The sequence below is a fragment of the Candoia aspera genome, chromosome 3 (assembly GCF_035149785.1).
Source record: "Candoia aspera isolate rCanAsp1 chromosome 3, rCanAsp1.hap2, whole genome shotgun sequence".
Lineage (NCBI taxonomy): Eukaryota > Metazoa > Chordata > Lepidosauria > Squamata > Boidae > Candoia > Candoia aspera.
The window spans coordinates 112,241,867-112,257,731 of NC_086155.1; the positions used below are offsets into that span (position 1 = coordinate 112,241,867).

At 38.3% G+C, this 15,865-nt stretch overlaps 1 protein-coding gene across 1 annotated transcript in view; it reads right to left on the reverse strand.

The window, feature by feature from the left end:
* Positions 1 to 3,641: 3,641 nt before the first annotated feature.
* Positions 3,642 to 15,865, reverse strand: part of POLR3F (RNA polymerase III subunit F) — a 30,822-nt gene continuing 18,598 nt past the window's right edge. The window contains exons 5-10 of the mRNA XM_063298612.1: positions 15,389 to 15,501; positions 13,441 to 13,584; positions 7,731 to 7,838; positions 6,516 to 6,707; positions 4,535 to 4,651; positions 3,642 to 4,501 (exon numbers count right to left, since the gene is read on the reverse strand). Of these exons, the coding sequence (XP_063154682.1) occupies positions 4,574 to 4,651; positions 6,516 to 6,707; positions 7,731 to 7,838; positions 13,441 to 13,584; positions 15,389 to 15,501 (635 nt within the window). The 3' untranslated portion in view covers positions 3,642 to 4,501; positions 4,535 to 4,573. The remainder of the gene's footprint in view (positions 4,502 to 4,534; positions 4,652 to 6,515; positions 6,708 to 7,730; positions 7,839 to 13,440; positions 13,585 to 15,388; positions 15,502 to 15,865) is intronic.

The following is a 15,865-nucleotide window of genomic DNA, read 5'->3' on the forward strand; positions in this document are numbered from 1 at the left end:
AGTCGAAGACCTGGCTCTGCCACCAGGCTTGGGGCAGGGAGGAGAATCGACATACTTGGGGTTGGCTAGTGCTTAAAGTGCCCCTCCTACATAATGATTGAAGAGATCATAGCCATCTGGATTTTATGAGCTGGGGTAGTTCAAAAATTGTTTGTTTTAATGGGATTTTATTAGAATTTTATTGTATATTTATTCAATTTTTTATTATATATTTAGTCTATATTGTAAACCGCCCAGAGTCCCTCTGTTCGGAGGAGATGGGCGGTGACAAATTTGATAAATAAATAAACAGTCCAGATCAACTGAAAGTAAGAGCAGTCCTTTTTGTGTTCCAATTTCTGTTCTGTGTTTCAGTCAGTTACCTTTTTTTTCAAGAGCAGCTACTTTGAGGTATGTTTCAGAAATTGAAATACTCCACTTTTTAGGTATTTCTCTACAGAGCTTTGAATCATTTTCTTCACATTTGTTGGAGTGATAATTAGAACACCCACACTCTATAAAGCTCATACTTTGAGGAACTTAATTCATACCAAATCACTGTGTAAACAAATTCATCTTAAAACATTAACAATATGTTTCCCTTGAATTGAGCTTCTTGTCACTTCATTAGACATGTCCATGACATTTCCTGGTAACAGTATGACTATGTCATGTTCGCCATTTCAATGTCTTTGATACATCGTAACGTTTCGCATGTCATTAGCAGGATGCGTGTTTCATCTTTCTCGGGAGGATGGGAGTACTTATCTTTTGGCTTTGCTCTGGAATGTATTTGCATTATCTACTGCGCTCAAGGTTACTTTCCCAGGCTAGCAACTCTGACGATTGCTAGCACCTGTGCCGGGCGGGGCTGTTACGAGGGAGGCGGGATACGTTTGCACCAAGGGTTTAAGTTTGTATTTGGCGCGCTTTTGCTCATTCTCAGCTTTCTCTGTATTTGCCTTTAGTTCCTTAATAAATCAGATTTCATATAGCAGCCTCTTGTGAGTCTGAGTATTTGGGCTAGGGCAATCATTACAGACTATTAGCTGCTTGTAGCCTTTCATCCAAATACTAACCTGATCAGGCCTGCTTTTGAGAACAGCCAGTTGGCTAGGTGCTGGGCTGCCAAATTATAATTGCTTGTTAACATTCTGGAAACCCACTGAGAAAAATAAAGGATTTCAGCCACTTCCCTTTAACTGAAAAATGATACCTAAAGGTATTAAACTGCATTTGCTGAAATTATTCTCTTGGTTGCATTTTCTTCACAAGCTCAATTCAAGGAAGACTTAAACATTTTTAATGTTTTTAAGATGAATTCGTTTACACAGCGACTTGTCTCTCACAGTCAAGGAGTAGCAGGGATAGCAAGGAGGTGAGGCTTGGGCAGAGATGGGCCAGGAGGCTGGTGCTGCCTGAAGGGAGCCATGGAAGCAGAGTTGGAAAGGGCCACTTAGGCCCTTTAAATGATTTAAATAAAACAGAGAGTGCACCTCTAGTGGATAGCAATGACAAGGCAAAAAAGGCAAAACAGAGTGCCTAGATAGGAGACTTCCAGGAATTCCTAAGATTCTAAATCTATACTGGAGGAGGAAAGTGGTGCTAGTCTATGATAGCAAAAAATCAGTCTGGTAAGCACTTTTTCTTATTATTGGCTTTTATTAAAAGGCCTATGTTCTCGTGAGCTATGCTCAGATGCATAGAGTGGCTAGACCAGGGTTTTTCAACCAGGGTTCCGCAAGAGGTCACTAGGAGTTCCCTGGGAGATCACAATTTAAAGAATTATTTCGAATTTGGGCAACTCCACCTTAAAAGAAGTTTCATTCTTTATTTTCAATTTAAGAATACTGCTAATGCATATATACAGGCCTACACATGAAACTAATATAATAGTTTTGTAACTTCTGACCTATATTTGAGCCTGAACAGGCAGGGGTTCCTCAAGGCCTGAAAAACATTTCAAGGGTTCCTCCAGGGTCAAAAGGTTGGGAAAGGCTGGGCTAGACTGATGAAGGATTTCAGTTGGGGTGAGGTGGGGGAAGATGGTAAAGAAAGGCTGGTTATTCTGATGCAGGTTACATGTAAGACAAATTACAAGTACTGTATTTTATCAATTAGCAGTTGTAGCATGTTAAAAACCTTTTGTTTGTTGAGACCTTATAAGATTGCATGAAACCTTTTGATGTATGTGAGTTCAACAATTCTTGCTCAATGGTAGTTAAAGTCCCATTTTTCCAAAATAGTCCTTTTGAGGTCTGCCCTGGAGTGTCCTGGGAGGCTGAATGTTACTTTGCTTTTGAGTTCTGATGTCAAACTTGTGTCCATTAATTCTTTTGTTCTAAGTTTGTCGTTTGTCCTATGTAGGGTCCAGAGGAGCATTGCTGACAGATGATGGCATATATCCCATTGGAGGAAGAGAAGGCATCTTCACATGCTCTGCTGATGCTCAGGAAAGCTTATACCTTTTAATAAAAACTGTTAGTTGGAAAAGGTACTACCAGACTCTGGTATTTTTAAATCTACACTAAGTTATTGAAAAAAAACAGTGTAGAAAGCAGCAGTGAAATCACTACTATATGATTGCCAAAAATGTCCATGTAAGCCATGAGGTATTATGCATTACTGATATTTAGGTTTTGCATCTGTTCTTATTGTACCTTTATACAGTTACATTTATTCCTATTAATTTGATATATTCTGAGCTCTTTGGACACAGTCTTATAGAAAGGTGATAAGCAAATACGAAGATTCTTATTAACACTCCATTCCCTACACAATTCTGAGGGGGAAATTTTAGATTTCCATTGTGCATGAACTATTATATGGGGGGAGATTAAGATTTAAAAATGCATTTTTCTTAGTAATGGTAGATTTTACTGTTGTTCTGGCCCTGCCAAGTGGCTAGTCTGGGATTTTACAGGGAAGATTAAGTGAAACATGGCTGTGATGAACATCTTGCTGCATCTGGGTGGACACAGTTTTCCCCAAATCCAGCCTTTGATTCTTCTGTTACTCAGCTCTCAAAGGATCTAGTCACCTCCCCACCCCACCCCTTTTTACATCCTTTGTTCTCTTCATTATATGTTGTCAACCCATGGTGTTGAGAAATTTGTTGTCTCTTCACATGGCATTGGGTATTCTGAAAGACAGGTTGTTCATCTGGCTGGGTGCTGTTCTTGATCTGGAAGAGCACAGGCATTTCATCCTTCAGCTATGCTTTCTCACATGCTTCTGGTATCTTAGAAGAAACCTTTGCAGATGTAGTTGTTTTGCAATAGTCTAGTAGCAAGTCTTCCTGCCTTAGATGAACAAACTGCCCGCTGTACAAGTGAATCCAATTATTTTCCTTAAACATTCTACTACACTGAAGAAATTAGGAAACATAAATAATGTAAGACAATAATGGTAGATAAAAATGTTACCACAAAAGAAGAAAAGTTGACAGAAGCTTCATCCTCTCAGAAAGGGACAACTATGTACCTTGCATTATTTTAAAGCATAACAACTAGGCTGAAGAAGCATTTTTCTGTAAAATGAAGTTGAGACTCATTTAAAATGCTTTTTTAAAGATCTAAACAAAATAAGAATGCTTAATGACAAAGGACTTCAGCTAATTCACAGAAGAGAATTTTTTTTTGTTAATACTCTGTTTCCCTTATAAGATACAGTAAGACATTGTAGGAGAGCCATGTTAGTCTACAGTGCCAAAAAATCAGGAGTCTGTTAGCACCTTTTCTAACTAACAAATCGTATTAAAAGGCTTAAGTTTTCATTAGTTGCAGTTCACTTCATCAGAGGCACAGAGAATATCCACATGTGAAGTATTGCTTGTTACCTTTCTAGGTAGAGGTGTGGCTATATCTTACCAGTAGAGCTTTGCATGAAGAAATCTCAAGATACTGATTCCAAAACTGATGTTCAAGACATAATTTCTGACTGATCTTGGAAGCAGCATATAGTCAGTCTGACTATGAGACAAATCTGATGGTCACTGACATTTCCTGATAACAAATTCTACACCACACACACACAGAATCGCTTTTGCATTTTAATAAATTTTCAAGAGATCGGTTTTTCAGCATTAAAGCTTTCAAATGTATAAATATTTATGTAATGGAGCATAGCACCAACCCTAATACTACTGTTGCACTAACTTGTAGAAAACACTGCCTCTTTTACAAATTCTCTTGTCATTTTAATAAGACTTTCATGGGAGAACATCTGGATGTACTGTGTCCCTGTTTTCCAGTGCCATAAAATAATGCAGTATCTTGAGCTAAATGCTCCCTTAATATGATGAACTTACCATACGCTGCAGGATTCAGTTGCAACTAATAGGTTCATTTTATTCAGTACACCAAACTAATTCTCTAATCAAAATTTAACTTGTCTCTTAAAGCTCTGTTCAATTGTATCCCTATGTATCTTACTTGGAAGCAGCTGTAGAGCCTTAATCCTACAGCATCCCATCTAACACATGGCAGGGCAGTCAGTATTTTCAAAAGTATCAACCCAATGCCCAAGTAGTTTTCTAAGAAGAAGTTTGATTCATCTGGTTTAAAGTTTCAGAGCCAATTCCCCTATTTGACTCCTAAAATTCTAGCCATTCCATCATGTAAATACAGTTTGCAGGAGATATTTCACCACCTTCATGGCAATCATCAAAAACCTAGGAAGAGAATCAGATACAAATATAATATGTAAATAGCAACCAACATTTGCAGAGTACCATTGGATATAGTCATGTGTGAACAATTTTTAGACAACCAACCTTACCTCTAAACTTTGTACATGTACAGTGGTACTTAAAAGGCATCATGGACCACACCTGATTTTACCATCTTTTTTGCTGCAGTCATTAAGTGAATCATGGTCATTAAGCGAATCCAGCCTCCCCATTGATTTTGCTTGTCGGAAGCCGGCTGGGAAGGTTGCAACTGGTGATCATGTGATCCTGGCACATTGCAACCATTATAAATACATGCCAGTTGCCAAGCGCCTGAATTTTGGTCATGTGATCATGGGGATGCTGCGACAGTCATTAAGTGCAAGGGCCAGTCATAAGTCACTTTTTTCAGCACCACTGTAACTTCAAATGATAGCTAAACAAACAGTCTTAAGTCGAAACTCCCTGTACTGAACCTGGCTGTAAAGAAACATACTTGTTGGGATGGTGAAATAATAACAATCAGCCAGTTGCCATCTGCCATGTTCTGTTTGTGTCCTAAAAGAGTCTGAACTCAGGCTAATCTCATTTTGATATTCAGTATCCAGAAGCCTTTGGGTTGAGTAAATTCTGAAAGATGTAAAAGAATCTACTGAAATGTGATAAGTTTTCATATCACTGCCTTGAACAGGACTGAAATCGGTCAGACCAAACAAGACCAAACTCTCTGTTCTTTTTTGGGGGGCGGGGACAGCGGCAAACAGTATTATTGTTCTATAGCTTTGTAAGCCACTTGACTGACTTGTGTGATTGAAGAGGCATAAAAGCTCTTGCAAGCAAGCAAGCAAGCAAGCTTACCTAGGAGGCCTCTAGTCTACTTTCAGACTGTGGCGCCACCCTTCTGGAATCCTCTTTCCACAAAGAAGCTGGCCTTTACATGTCTCCCAGTACTATATGCAGCCCTCAAATTCCCTTTGAATGCAGTGAGGGTGCTATGATTACTGAAAGTCAGTGGCACAGTTTTCTACTATTTTGACATGGGAAACACATCAGTATACAGCTTAAGACTATGTAGTTTCTACAACTCAAGACAACTCATAATATTCTTTCCTCCTATTTCCTCCACAACAACCCTGTGAGGTGGGTTAGCTGACAGAGATGGGCTGGCTCCAAATCACTCAGCTGGCATCTGTGCCTAAGGGAGGACTACAACTCTCAGTCTCCTGGATTCTAGTCCAACACCCTCACTACTGTTTCAGATACTCAAAACGTTTTCTCAAAAGATCAAGGAGGGGAAAAAAATTAGTATCCCTCCCCTCCATCAGAAAAAAAAAAACCCATGAATTCTTAGCTCAACTCATGTATGTCTGGCTTAGCTATGGCCATCCTGTATCATCATTTGTCCACTGCAGCCCACAAAAATATTAACTGAGGGCCTCAACCACCAAAAGGCTGCTCAGATCTCCTTCACATTTATGGCAAAAACGATTTTAATTTTCCCTGTCTTAATTGCTGATATTTTTAATTTCTCCTAGATTATTTCAACATAAAATAAAATGGCTATTTTTTAAATTAAAGCTGGCATAAGCAAATATATAAACTGCTAGTAATACAACCCAAACGTTAATGAAACCATACAATTTTGCTAAAAAGATCCATTAATCCAGTAATTCTTACAGTGCATACTCACCAACAGAAACCTGCTTGATTGATTTCCCATTCCTGCTTAAATATTTTACCAGATATAAAACAATGTTCTATGTGTTCTGAGGTCTAGTCTGAATGACTGATCTACTAAATATATAGATAAATAAGTTACACTAGTTAAACATCTGATCTCAACATATTATTCCTGAAGAATACTTACTGGACAAAGTCCACAAGGTATCCGAATCAATCCAGTGGGTTGTATGACTGGACTGATGGCTCTGTAGAGTTTCATATGTCCGTCCACACTCCCTGCTGATGCTTCCTTTGCAGCAATAATGGTCATTTCTACTTTTCCATCATATATTAAGGTATTTAGAATGGTTTCTATGTCCTCCATTGACAATTCCACCTAAAAAATTTGAAAAGCTCAAGGAAGAATTCTCTAGCAAAAGAAGGAACACACTGATGCTTGAAAAACAGGCTATTGTTAATGCTTGCTATAGAATAATGCTTAATTGAACAGAACTTTTTTTAAAAAATCCAACTGGAACTTAAATCAGCATGAAAGAATTAACCCATTAGTTTAGTTACTAAGAAATGCTGTTGTAAAGACAATTGCATTCCAATTACATAGACTATTCAAGTATAATAAAGAAGAATAAAATTGCCACAGATAGGCTAAATATCTATTTTAAAAAGTAAACATAATTCAGTCAAAAGCATAGCTTAAGCCTATTCTAGCAAAACAGCAATAAAAAGTGCTTTAAATCAACTAAATCATAATACTCATCTGTTGTATCAGAGCTCTATCTCTAATTCAGAATTACATTCCCAGGAAGACACCATCCAACACTATTATAAAATACTCTATGCCCATACTTTTGTGCTATCAGCTAGAATCTTATTTTTCTTTGAAATTAAAATCTGTTTTATATTCCATTACTATTAAAAGTAATTGCTAAACCCAATAGCTAGAGCATTTCTTTGATGAACATTCTGAAGTTAATGCATTTTTATTTAAAAGTTTTACTAGAATCTAGACTTCTACTGCTTACAAGAAAAAAATGCTCACCTACCTACCTACCTGTGGATAACATCTAAATATTCAAGATAATATTCAAAATATTCAAGATAGTACTTTTAAAATAATACTCATATGGATTTAATAATCCAACTGATTATTTTTAAAAATGGCTCATGAAAACAACTGGCAAAAAATTAACCATCATTCAGACATCTTTTAGAGCCCTGAAGAGGTTAGAACCAATACTAACACCTTAAAATTAAGCCCCCACAAATGCATTACTGCAGTTCTACTAAAGCTGGAATTCCAAATGATCTACAACTACAGAAGAAAATGTCTATTATTTTGCAAAACACAAGATTGTTCACTGAACACAAAATGAAAAAAAAAATACACCAATGGTCTTACCTTACTGATACCTAACTCACTGATATATTTCCACACCTCATGAGAAGATGCGAATGAGCTGTTTCTTTGTATCATAGGATTCTGCTTGCTTTCTCGAGCTGCTTCAGCCTACAAGATAATACCAATGGAAAAAGATATAGTAGAGAATATATTTTTAGTTGATGTTCATTCAAAGATGTTTGCAAGTAAGCTATTCAGAGAGTATTTTAAAGAAACATTCCTTGGTACCAAAAGAATTAGCCTTCAACACACTTAACTTCTGTGTGGCTTGCTTTTGCTGCAATTCATTTGACTGCAGTATAAAATTTATCACATAGAAAAGTTCCTTTTTAAAAACAAATACTGTAGACTTTTAGGAACTGGATTTTAAAAAAATATTTTTCATTCATTGTCTGAAGTCAGGATGATGCCTAACAATAACTTAATTACCACAATATCTGGTGGAAGATAAAATTGGCCAAATATTTTTTCTTCAGGGAAGTGCTTGCAACTTTCTTGAGAGAATGGAAGAAAATGCAAACGGATTGGTTATTTTATGATTTGCTTTTACCCAATAATGAAAACTTAGCTAATAAAATAGAAATGACACAAACTTTGGAATAAAACCACATGAAATGCTGAAATTCTCAGTGCTATCAAAAGCTATAGATATGTATAGATAAACACATCTGGGAAGCAGAATGTTAGAAATTCAAACCATGTAAACTAGAATCCTCTGTTGTATACTAGGACTTTGGTCTCTCTTTCTGCCACATAAAGTACCACATCTGCCACATAAAGTATAGGTGCCCAACAAGCTTGTGGGAAGCATTACAGTTGCATTTTTAGTTATATCCCAGGGACCGCTTCCTTGGGACCAGCTTTCAATGCACTCAAAAACTGTTCAGGACAAATATCCATGATAGGAGACACAGGCTTCAAAGCTTCCACCACAAGATTCTAAAGAATCATAAAATTATAGCATTAGAAGGGGCCATTAATGCTATCCAACTCCCTGCTCTATAGAATTCCTGAAGGTTAGAATCCACTACTACATCCATGAGAGATGGTGATCCAGCCACACACCTCCTCACTCCCTCCCCCAGCCAGCAGCAGCCTTTTACCTGCCTGCCAGCCTGGGACTTGCAACTTCCTATCAGCTTCCCTAGACTTTGGTTGTGGGAAGCCAGCAGGAAGTTGCCTCGCCTAACGACTGTAGGACTCCGTTAACAAAGGCAAGTGGGAGTGCAGGGATTGCTGTCGCTAAGCGATGCAGTCGTGCTTTAGCAATGGAAATTCTGGTCCTAATTGTCATTGTAAGTTGATGACTACCTGTAAGTACAATTATATTTTAACCTCTCTGTTACATCATATTTTAACCCGGGGTGTCCAACCCGCAGCCCACGGGCCGCATGTGGCCCTGAACAGCTAGTAATGTGGCCCCAAAATATCCCCTCATTTTAATGTAAATGTCCATTTTGTCCCGTTTTTTAAAAAAACGCCTATCAGCACACGCGTTAGGCACCTATCAGCGTGCGAGCATGGAGGGCAGAAAAAAAAGTCCAGGAGCACGAGAGGCGATTGGCTCCCACTCGCAAGTGGCAGGAGATTCAAGGCAATAAAAGGCACTCAGGAGAAGAGCTGGTTGTCGCAGACAACCGTTCTATCGAGCTCCCAGAACCACCTCAAACCTCTGCTCTGGAATCACCTCAGAAGTCCTGCCCTGCCAACGTGATGGACCCTGGCCCTTCACCCTGCCTCATAGTTGCACCAGAAACAATCGTGACCTGCACCTCGCTGCTGCCGCCACCGAGCCTGTCACCGCGTCTAGTCTTGCTGTCGCTGCCCCCCGGCTTGCTGCTGGTGCTTGCCTCACTGTCACCGCCATCCCTGAGTCTGCTGCTGGCTTGTATCCTGCTGTTGCTGCCTCTGAGACTGCCGCCATGTGGAGTTCTGCTTTGGAGCCCGGCTGTAATTCCGTGCCAGTCCTAGTGCCTGCCTCTTGCCCTGCTACGCCAGGGAAACTCTGCTGCTGTGAGGTATCAGTCTTCCAGATCAGCCTTGCTCTGCCTTGCCTTGCTGCTGTGAGATCCCAGCCTGACTGCCCCTCGCACTGGGAAACAAGGCCACAGGGACTGATACGGAATATTGCGTAAGTTTAACCCTGTCCCGTTTTTGCATCCCAGTGTCCCGTTTTTGTCTCAAGGAAATATGGTCAACCTAATTTAGGGCCGATCCCTTTCAGCTAGAAAGGGTTTGGCTCTCCTTTCCAGGGCTGCCTGCACTGCAGCCGTCCGGGGAGGCGAGGCTGGGGAGGGGTCCCCACGTGGGGAAGCCAGGGTGGGGGGCTGCCTGCCCAGCCCTTTCCTCCCAAAGGAGGGGTTTGGGAGATACGGCACTGGAGGTCCCCTTCGGGGAGAAAGTGTGCATATCAAAAGTAGAAAAATGGAGAACTAAGCCCACTGCACTTGACAAATTTAGCTCTTCTATGTCCTTGACACATCATTTGGTGATAGAAAACAGCTTTTGCTGGATCTTTAGCAGTCCAAATCAAGAAGTTTCAAGGGGACACAATGATGTCAATACTATGGGCCTGATGTTGAAGAAGGACAATTACACAATAAACATTTATCTGAGAGCAGCTGAAGTCTATGTTAATAGCAATAGTCTCTGTTTCCTTTAGTTCTCTTCCTCTACATTTCTCACCAGGCCTAACCAATTAATAGCAAAGTAATTTATGACTTGGTTGCAACTAATAAATCCAAGATCACTAATAAATCCGAGATCCATTATGTCATGGATCATCAGGGCCCCTAGACTATGTCCATGGATCTCCAAAATAAAATAGGACATTGGTTTTCTTTTTTTAAATATTCTTAAGAGGGAAAAATGCACCAGAATTTATGAAACTACCAAATTTCACATTTTGTATTCTGATATAGGGTTTTTTGAGATCTACCATGGCAGCAGTGAAATATAAATTTACTCCAACACTTTTTTGCTCAGATGATGGTGTTTCGGCTACAACTCGTTTGGATTACTGCAATGTGCTCTACATGGGGCTGCCCTTAAGGACCACCCACAAGTTATGACTGGTCCAGAATGCAGTCCTGCATGTAGTATTGGGCACCCCTAAGTTCACCCATTTTACACTCTTATTTGATTATTAAACTTTGCTTTGTTTATTTGCCTACCTAACAATTTACGATGGGCTTGTTGTGTTATTTCTTAAAAAATATATTTATCTATTATTTATATTTATTCCTAAATAAATTTATTCCAGCGTGGCTTCAAGTCATTTCAACAGAAAACAGAACCCAAAAAAAGAAAAAAAAAGAAAAATCGTGGATGAAGGAAGAGTATTCAACAAAAAATGGGCAGATGAGTACTTTTTTGTCGAGACAAATACTAAGGCACTATGCTTAATTTGTAGGGAAAATGTGTCAGTTTTCAAAGACTACAAGTTGAAATGGCATTATACAGAAAAACATGCTGCCAAATTCAAAGTGTATCAAGGAATTTGTTGTAAAGATAAATTAGCAGAACTGAAAAAAAATCTGTCATCTCAATGTTTTTTTTTAAAAAGTCACAACACAAAAGGACTCTATTATAAAAGCTAGTTATTTGGTAGCAAATCTAATTGCAAATAATTCAAAACCATTTACCGATAGTGAGTTTATTAAGCAATGTATGGAAACCATGGCAGATATAGTTTGTCCTGATAAAAAAAGCGATTTTTCTAAAATCAGTTTGTCTCACCAGACTATAGCCAGGTGAACTGAAGAAACAGGAAAATCTATCAAAAGAGGTTTGAAGAGTAAAGCTGCTAATTTCAAATGTTATGCTTTGGTGACAGATGAAAGTACTGTTGCTACAGATATGGCTCAACTTGCCATTTTTATTAGAGGTATTGATAACAAATATAATGTCACTGAAGAAATGGCTTCTTTGGCGCCATTAAAAGACACAACTAAATCTCTTGATTTGTATGAAGCAGTAAAAATGACATTAAAGCGATTCTCTTTGACCACTGTCAACATATCTGGTATATCTACTGATGGCGCCCTGGCAATGGCTGGTAAAAGTGAGGGACTTACAAAATTGATAGAAGATGGTGCAAGTGCCGCTGGCAACTCATGTTTGATGAAGTATCACTGCATTCTACATCAAGAAAATTTATGCACGAAAGCTTTAAAAATGGATAATGTTATGCAAATTGTCATCAAAGCAGTGAATTTCAAAAGGGCCAAGGGACTGAATCATCGCCAATTCCAGGAGTTCCTTAAAAGTATGGATGCTGATTATGGGGACATCTTTTACTTTTCTGAAGTACGGTGGCTAAGTCGGAGTAAAATGCTGAAAAGATTTTATGATTTGTGAAATGAAATCAAGTTGTTCATGAAATCAAAAAGAAAATTTGTGCCAGAACTTGAAGTTGAAAAATGGCTCACAGATTTAGCATTTTTGGTGGATGTGACCACTCATTTCAATGAGATAAACATGCGTCTTCAATGTGAAAACCAACTTATCCCTGCAGTGTTTCAAACCATAACAGTGTTTGAAATGAAACGAAGTATGGCAAGCTCAAGTTATGGAAAATAATTTTATACATTTTAATATGTTGGCTAAACACAGCCCTGTGAACAGTGAGAAATATGCAGCCTTGCTTTTCGGTTTGATACAGGAATTTGAGAACAGGTTTCAAAATTTCCGGAAAAATCATCCATATTTTGGTATATTTTCGACTCCATTTTCAATTGACATAACTACATTACCTCCGAATTTTCAAATGGAATGCATAGAGTTGCAATCAGACATTCAACTCAAAAGAAAAATTTGATCATGTCTCTCTACTGGACTTTTATAAGACCTATCTCCCCAGAGAAAAATATCCCTCGCTTCACAATCATGCCTTATTCAGGACATCGCTTTTGGGTTTTTTGCTTACATTTGTGAGCTACTATTTTCAAGGATGAAGCACACGAAGAGTAAAATTAGAATTAAAATTTCTGACGAGCACCTTGAGAACTCACTGAGAATTGCAACCACTTTCATTGAACCAGACATTGATGCATTAGTTTCACAAAAATAAGGTCAAATATCCCACTAGTTTTATGTTGCCCTCTTTTTTAAAATTTTATAATTAAAAAATATAAAAAATAAATGAAATTTTATTATTTATATACATTAACTATATTATATATTTTATGTGTGGCCCAAGACAATTCCTCTTCACTCAATGTGGCCCAGGGAAGCCAAAAGGTTGGACACCCCTGTTTTAACCTCTCTCTCTAAAGTTGTATCTCTGCCAGCTTCCCCACTGACTTTCTTGTGGGAAGCCAGCAGGGAAGGTCACAAATGGCAATCACATGACTGCGGGATGCTGCAACTGTTGTGCGAGCTGGTTGCCAAGCACCCAGATTGTGATCACATGACGGGGGGGGGGTGCTGGGATGGCCGGAACTTTGAGGACTGGTGGTAAGTACCACTTGCTCAGTGCCATCATAACCTCAAACAGTCACTGAACAAGTGGTGATTAGCCAAGGACTACCTATAATGAAGGACTTTTTCATAAAAGAGTTAATTTCTATGTAATTTCACCCCAATTTGTACTTGCCTGTTTCTCAGTAAAAGTAACTTAACACCATGAACATTGCAGTCAATTTCTCATAACTGCAGCCTTGATATATATCATAGAATCATATACAAATTATATAAATGGATCATTTACCTTAGTCTGAAGAAATTTAAAACACTGTTGGTTTAGCACCTCTACAAATTCAGATTCAAAGTCTTGGTCACTATACCAAGCTCCTCCTGTCACAGAACGATCAGGCTGGAGATTGTACAACATGTACACTTTCTTCTTGGATGCCTATTGAATTAATGACATATTTTATTCAACTCTTCTGGAATATGAAAAACCCTCCAGTATTTATCACGAAGAATATTTATGCTTTATGATATATGCAAGCAACCCAACTCGCTTTTTTTCCCCTTCCTTCAGGTTCAAGGTACAAAGATAAAACTTGCTAATACTACTTTCTCTGAAATGGAAAGGGAATACTAAGCTTCCCAGACCCTTTTTGTGGACTCCTGAAGCTCTCCAAATGTGACTATCCAGAATTGGTGGCATGGTTTCCTACCATTTTGAGATGAGAAATATACAAAAACTGTTACACAAATCCTAAAGATCTAATTTTAGAAGATCTAACAACTGAGAACTAGGCAAACAGAGTCCCTCCTCCCTCAGACGTTTTGCCATCTGGCCTAAAGGCCCCTGAAACTGGGTGGAATATTCATCCCAGATATAAAGCAGGCAAAAGAGCTGCTTGTGGTGGACCAGAGTTAAGGAGTTGGCCCTGAAGGGAAAAGCATCCCAAAACTTGGCCCTTTGGTCCCATCCGTGGTGTGGATATTCGTGGATATATACTTGGATTACCCCAGAGTGAAAATCTGAGATAGCTGGCAGTGTTGCTTTTTAATTCATAACATAGATGAGAACTGGTAGGACAGATGAATGGGAAGAGGTGAGAGCCCAGCCAGAGCTATGGTTATGATCGACTAGTATTCATATGTGCTAAGAATTAGTAGATTGAGTTTAGCAAGGCAGTGGGAGTAGGGAATAACTATGGCTTACATGATTCACTAAATATTGGGGTGATAGAATAACAAATGAATTATAGACCTGAGATTTAAAATAGATTACTCCTATTAGTTTTTCATTTTTCTTAATTTGTTACTTTTGTATTTTTATCTGGCTACATTTTTCCTGATTTCATTCTTTTGTTTAAGCCACATTTCTGTGGACTAGACACTTGTAGGCTGTGTGGGTATGTTTTTATCTTCTTTAGTTGCACTGATGCCCTTATCACAATAATGTGGAACAGGATGAAATGTGGTGGAAGGGAATTTCTATGGAAGGAGATATGACCCATTTCATTATACTGATAATATATCCCTACCTCTATTTCTTCCAGCTACCAGGGTTTTTTAGAAGCAAGTTAAGTTACAATAGTCTGGATGCTACTCACTCTCAGAAAATAAAATTTGAGATATTTTTATAGATCAAGTTGCTGACTTTATTATGGTGACATGGCAGGGTGTGTCAGGGAGCTGTTTGCGCCCATTTAACCATTAGTAAGTTCTACTGTAAAGAACAGCTTCAATCATGCTAGTCAGGAAGGGGATATCATCTCACCAAATATTATAGATTATTAGTTCTACCTTCAGAAGATGAGAAGGGGCTTGGGGACTGACATAATTTCTTGGATTAAAGTGTAGCCTTTAAATGTCAAGCTTACATGATTCACTAAATATTCTGGTGATGGAATAAAAAATGAATTACAAGAATGATCAATAATTTCAACAGCTTTCTCAAGTAACAATGAATGGTATCTCATCATCTTATGTACATTTAATGGCTTTCTAAAAGCAGTTGTTATAATACCTTGTGTGCAATTACTCAAAAGCATGCTGCATAATAAAAACCAATAATTTAATGGGAGAAACAATTCATAAAAAATTTATAATGTTTATAAAAAGTTCATAAAAAGAACGATTTGTGTTGGTAGGCTTATTATGTAAAAATTCTGCAAAAATTAAAATATTGAAAAACAAAGTGCTGCTCAAAAAAACTGAAGATCACTGAGCTAGCTGAAAATTATGGATGTACTTACTGCCACAGACTTTACAGCTTTAATGAGCTTCTTGCTTTCCAAATTCTTCAGGATCTTGTTGATCTCAGTTAATGGAAGATTACTTTTATATCTGATATCCCTGCTCCAAATGCCTGATTTTTTTTAAAGGAAGATGAAAAATTAACTTAGCTGAGTAATGAATCACATATTTGATTACACTGTAGATTGTGGATGCTCCTTTCCAACCTTTTTATTCTTCTACTAAATAAATCATACATACATACATACATACATACATATTCACCTATTGGCTCAGATTATCCCTTTTCCCCCTTGGCCTCACCCCATTAACTATGAGGGATGACTTTCAAGCCACATGGAAAGAGGCAGTGGCAACTAAAATCTCATCCTTGGGCTTCTCTCCAGGTGTTCTACTCAGCATGGGATATGACCAGGCCAAAGCACTCATTAAATAGCATGTAGCAGACAAAGAGCACCAATTGGATTTAGCCAGGC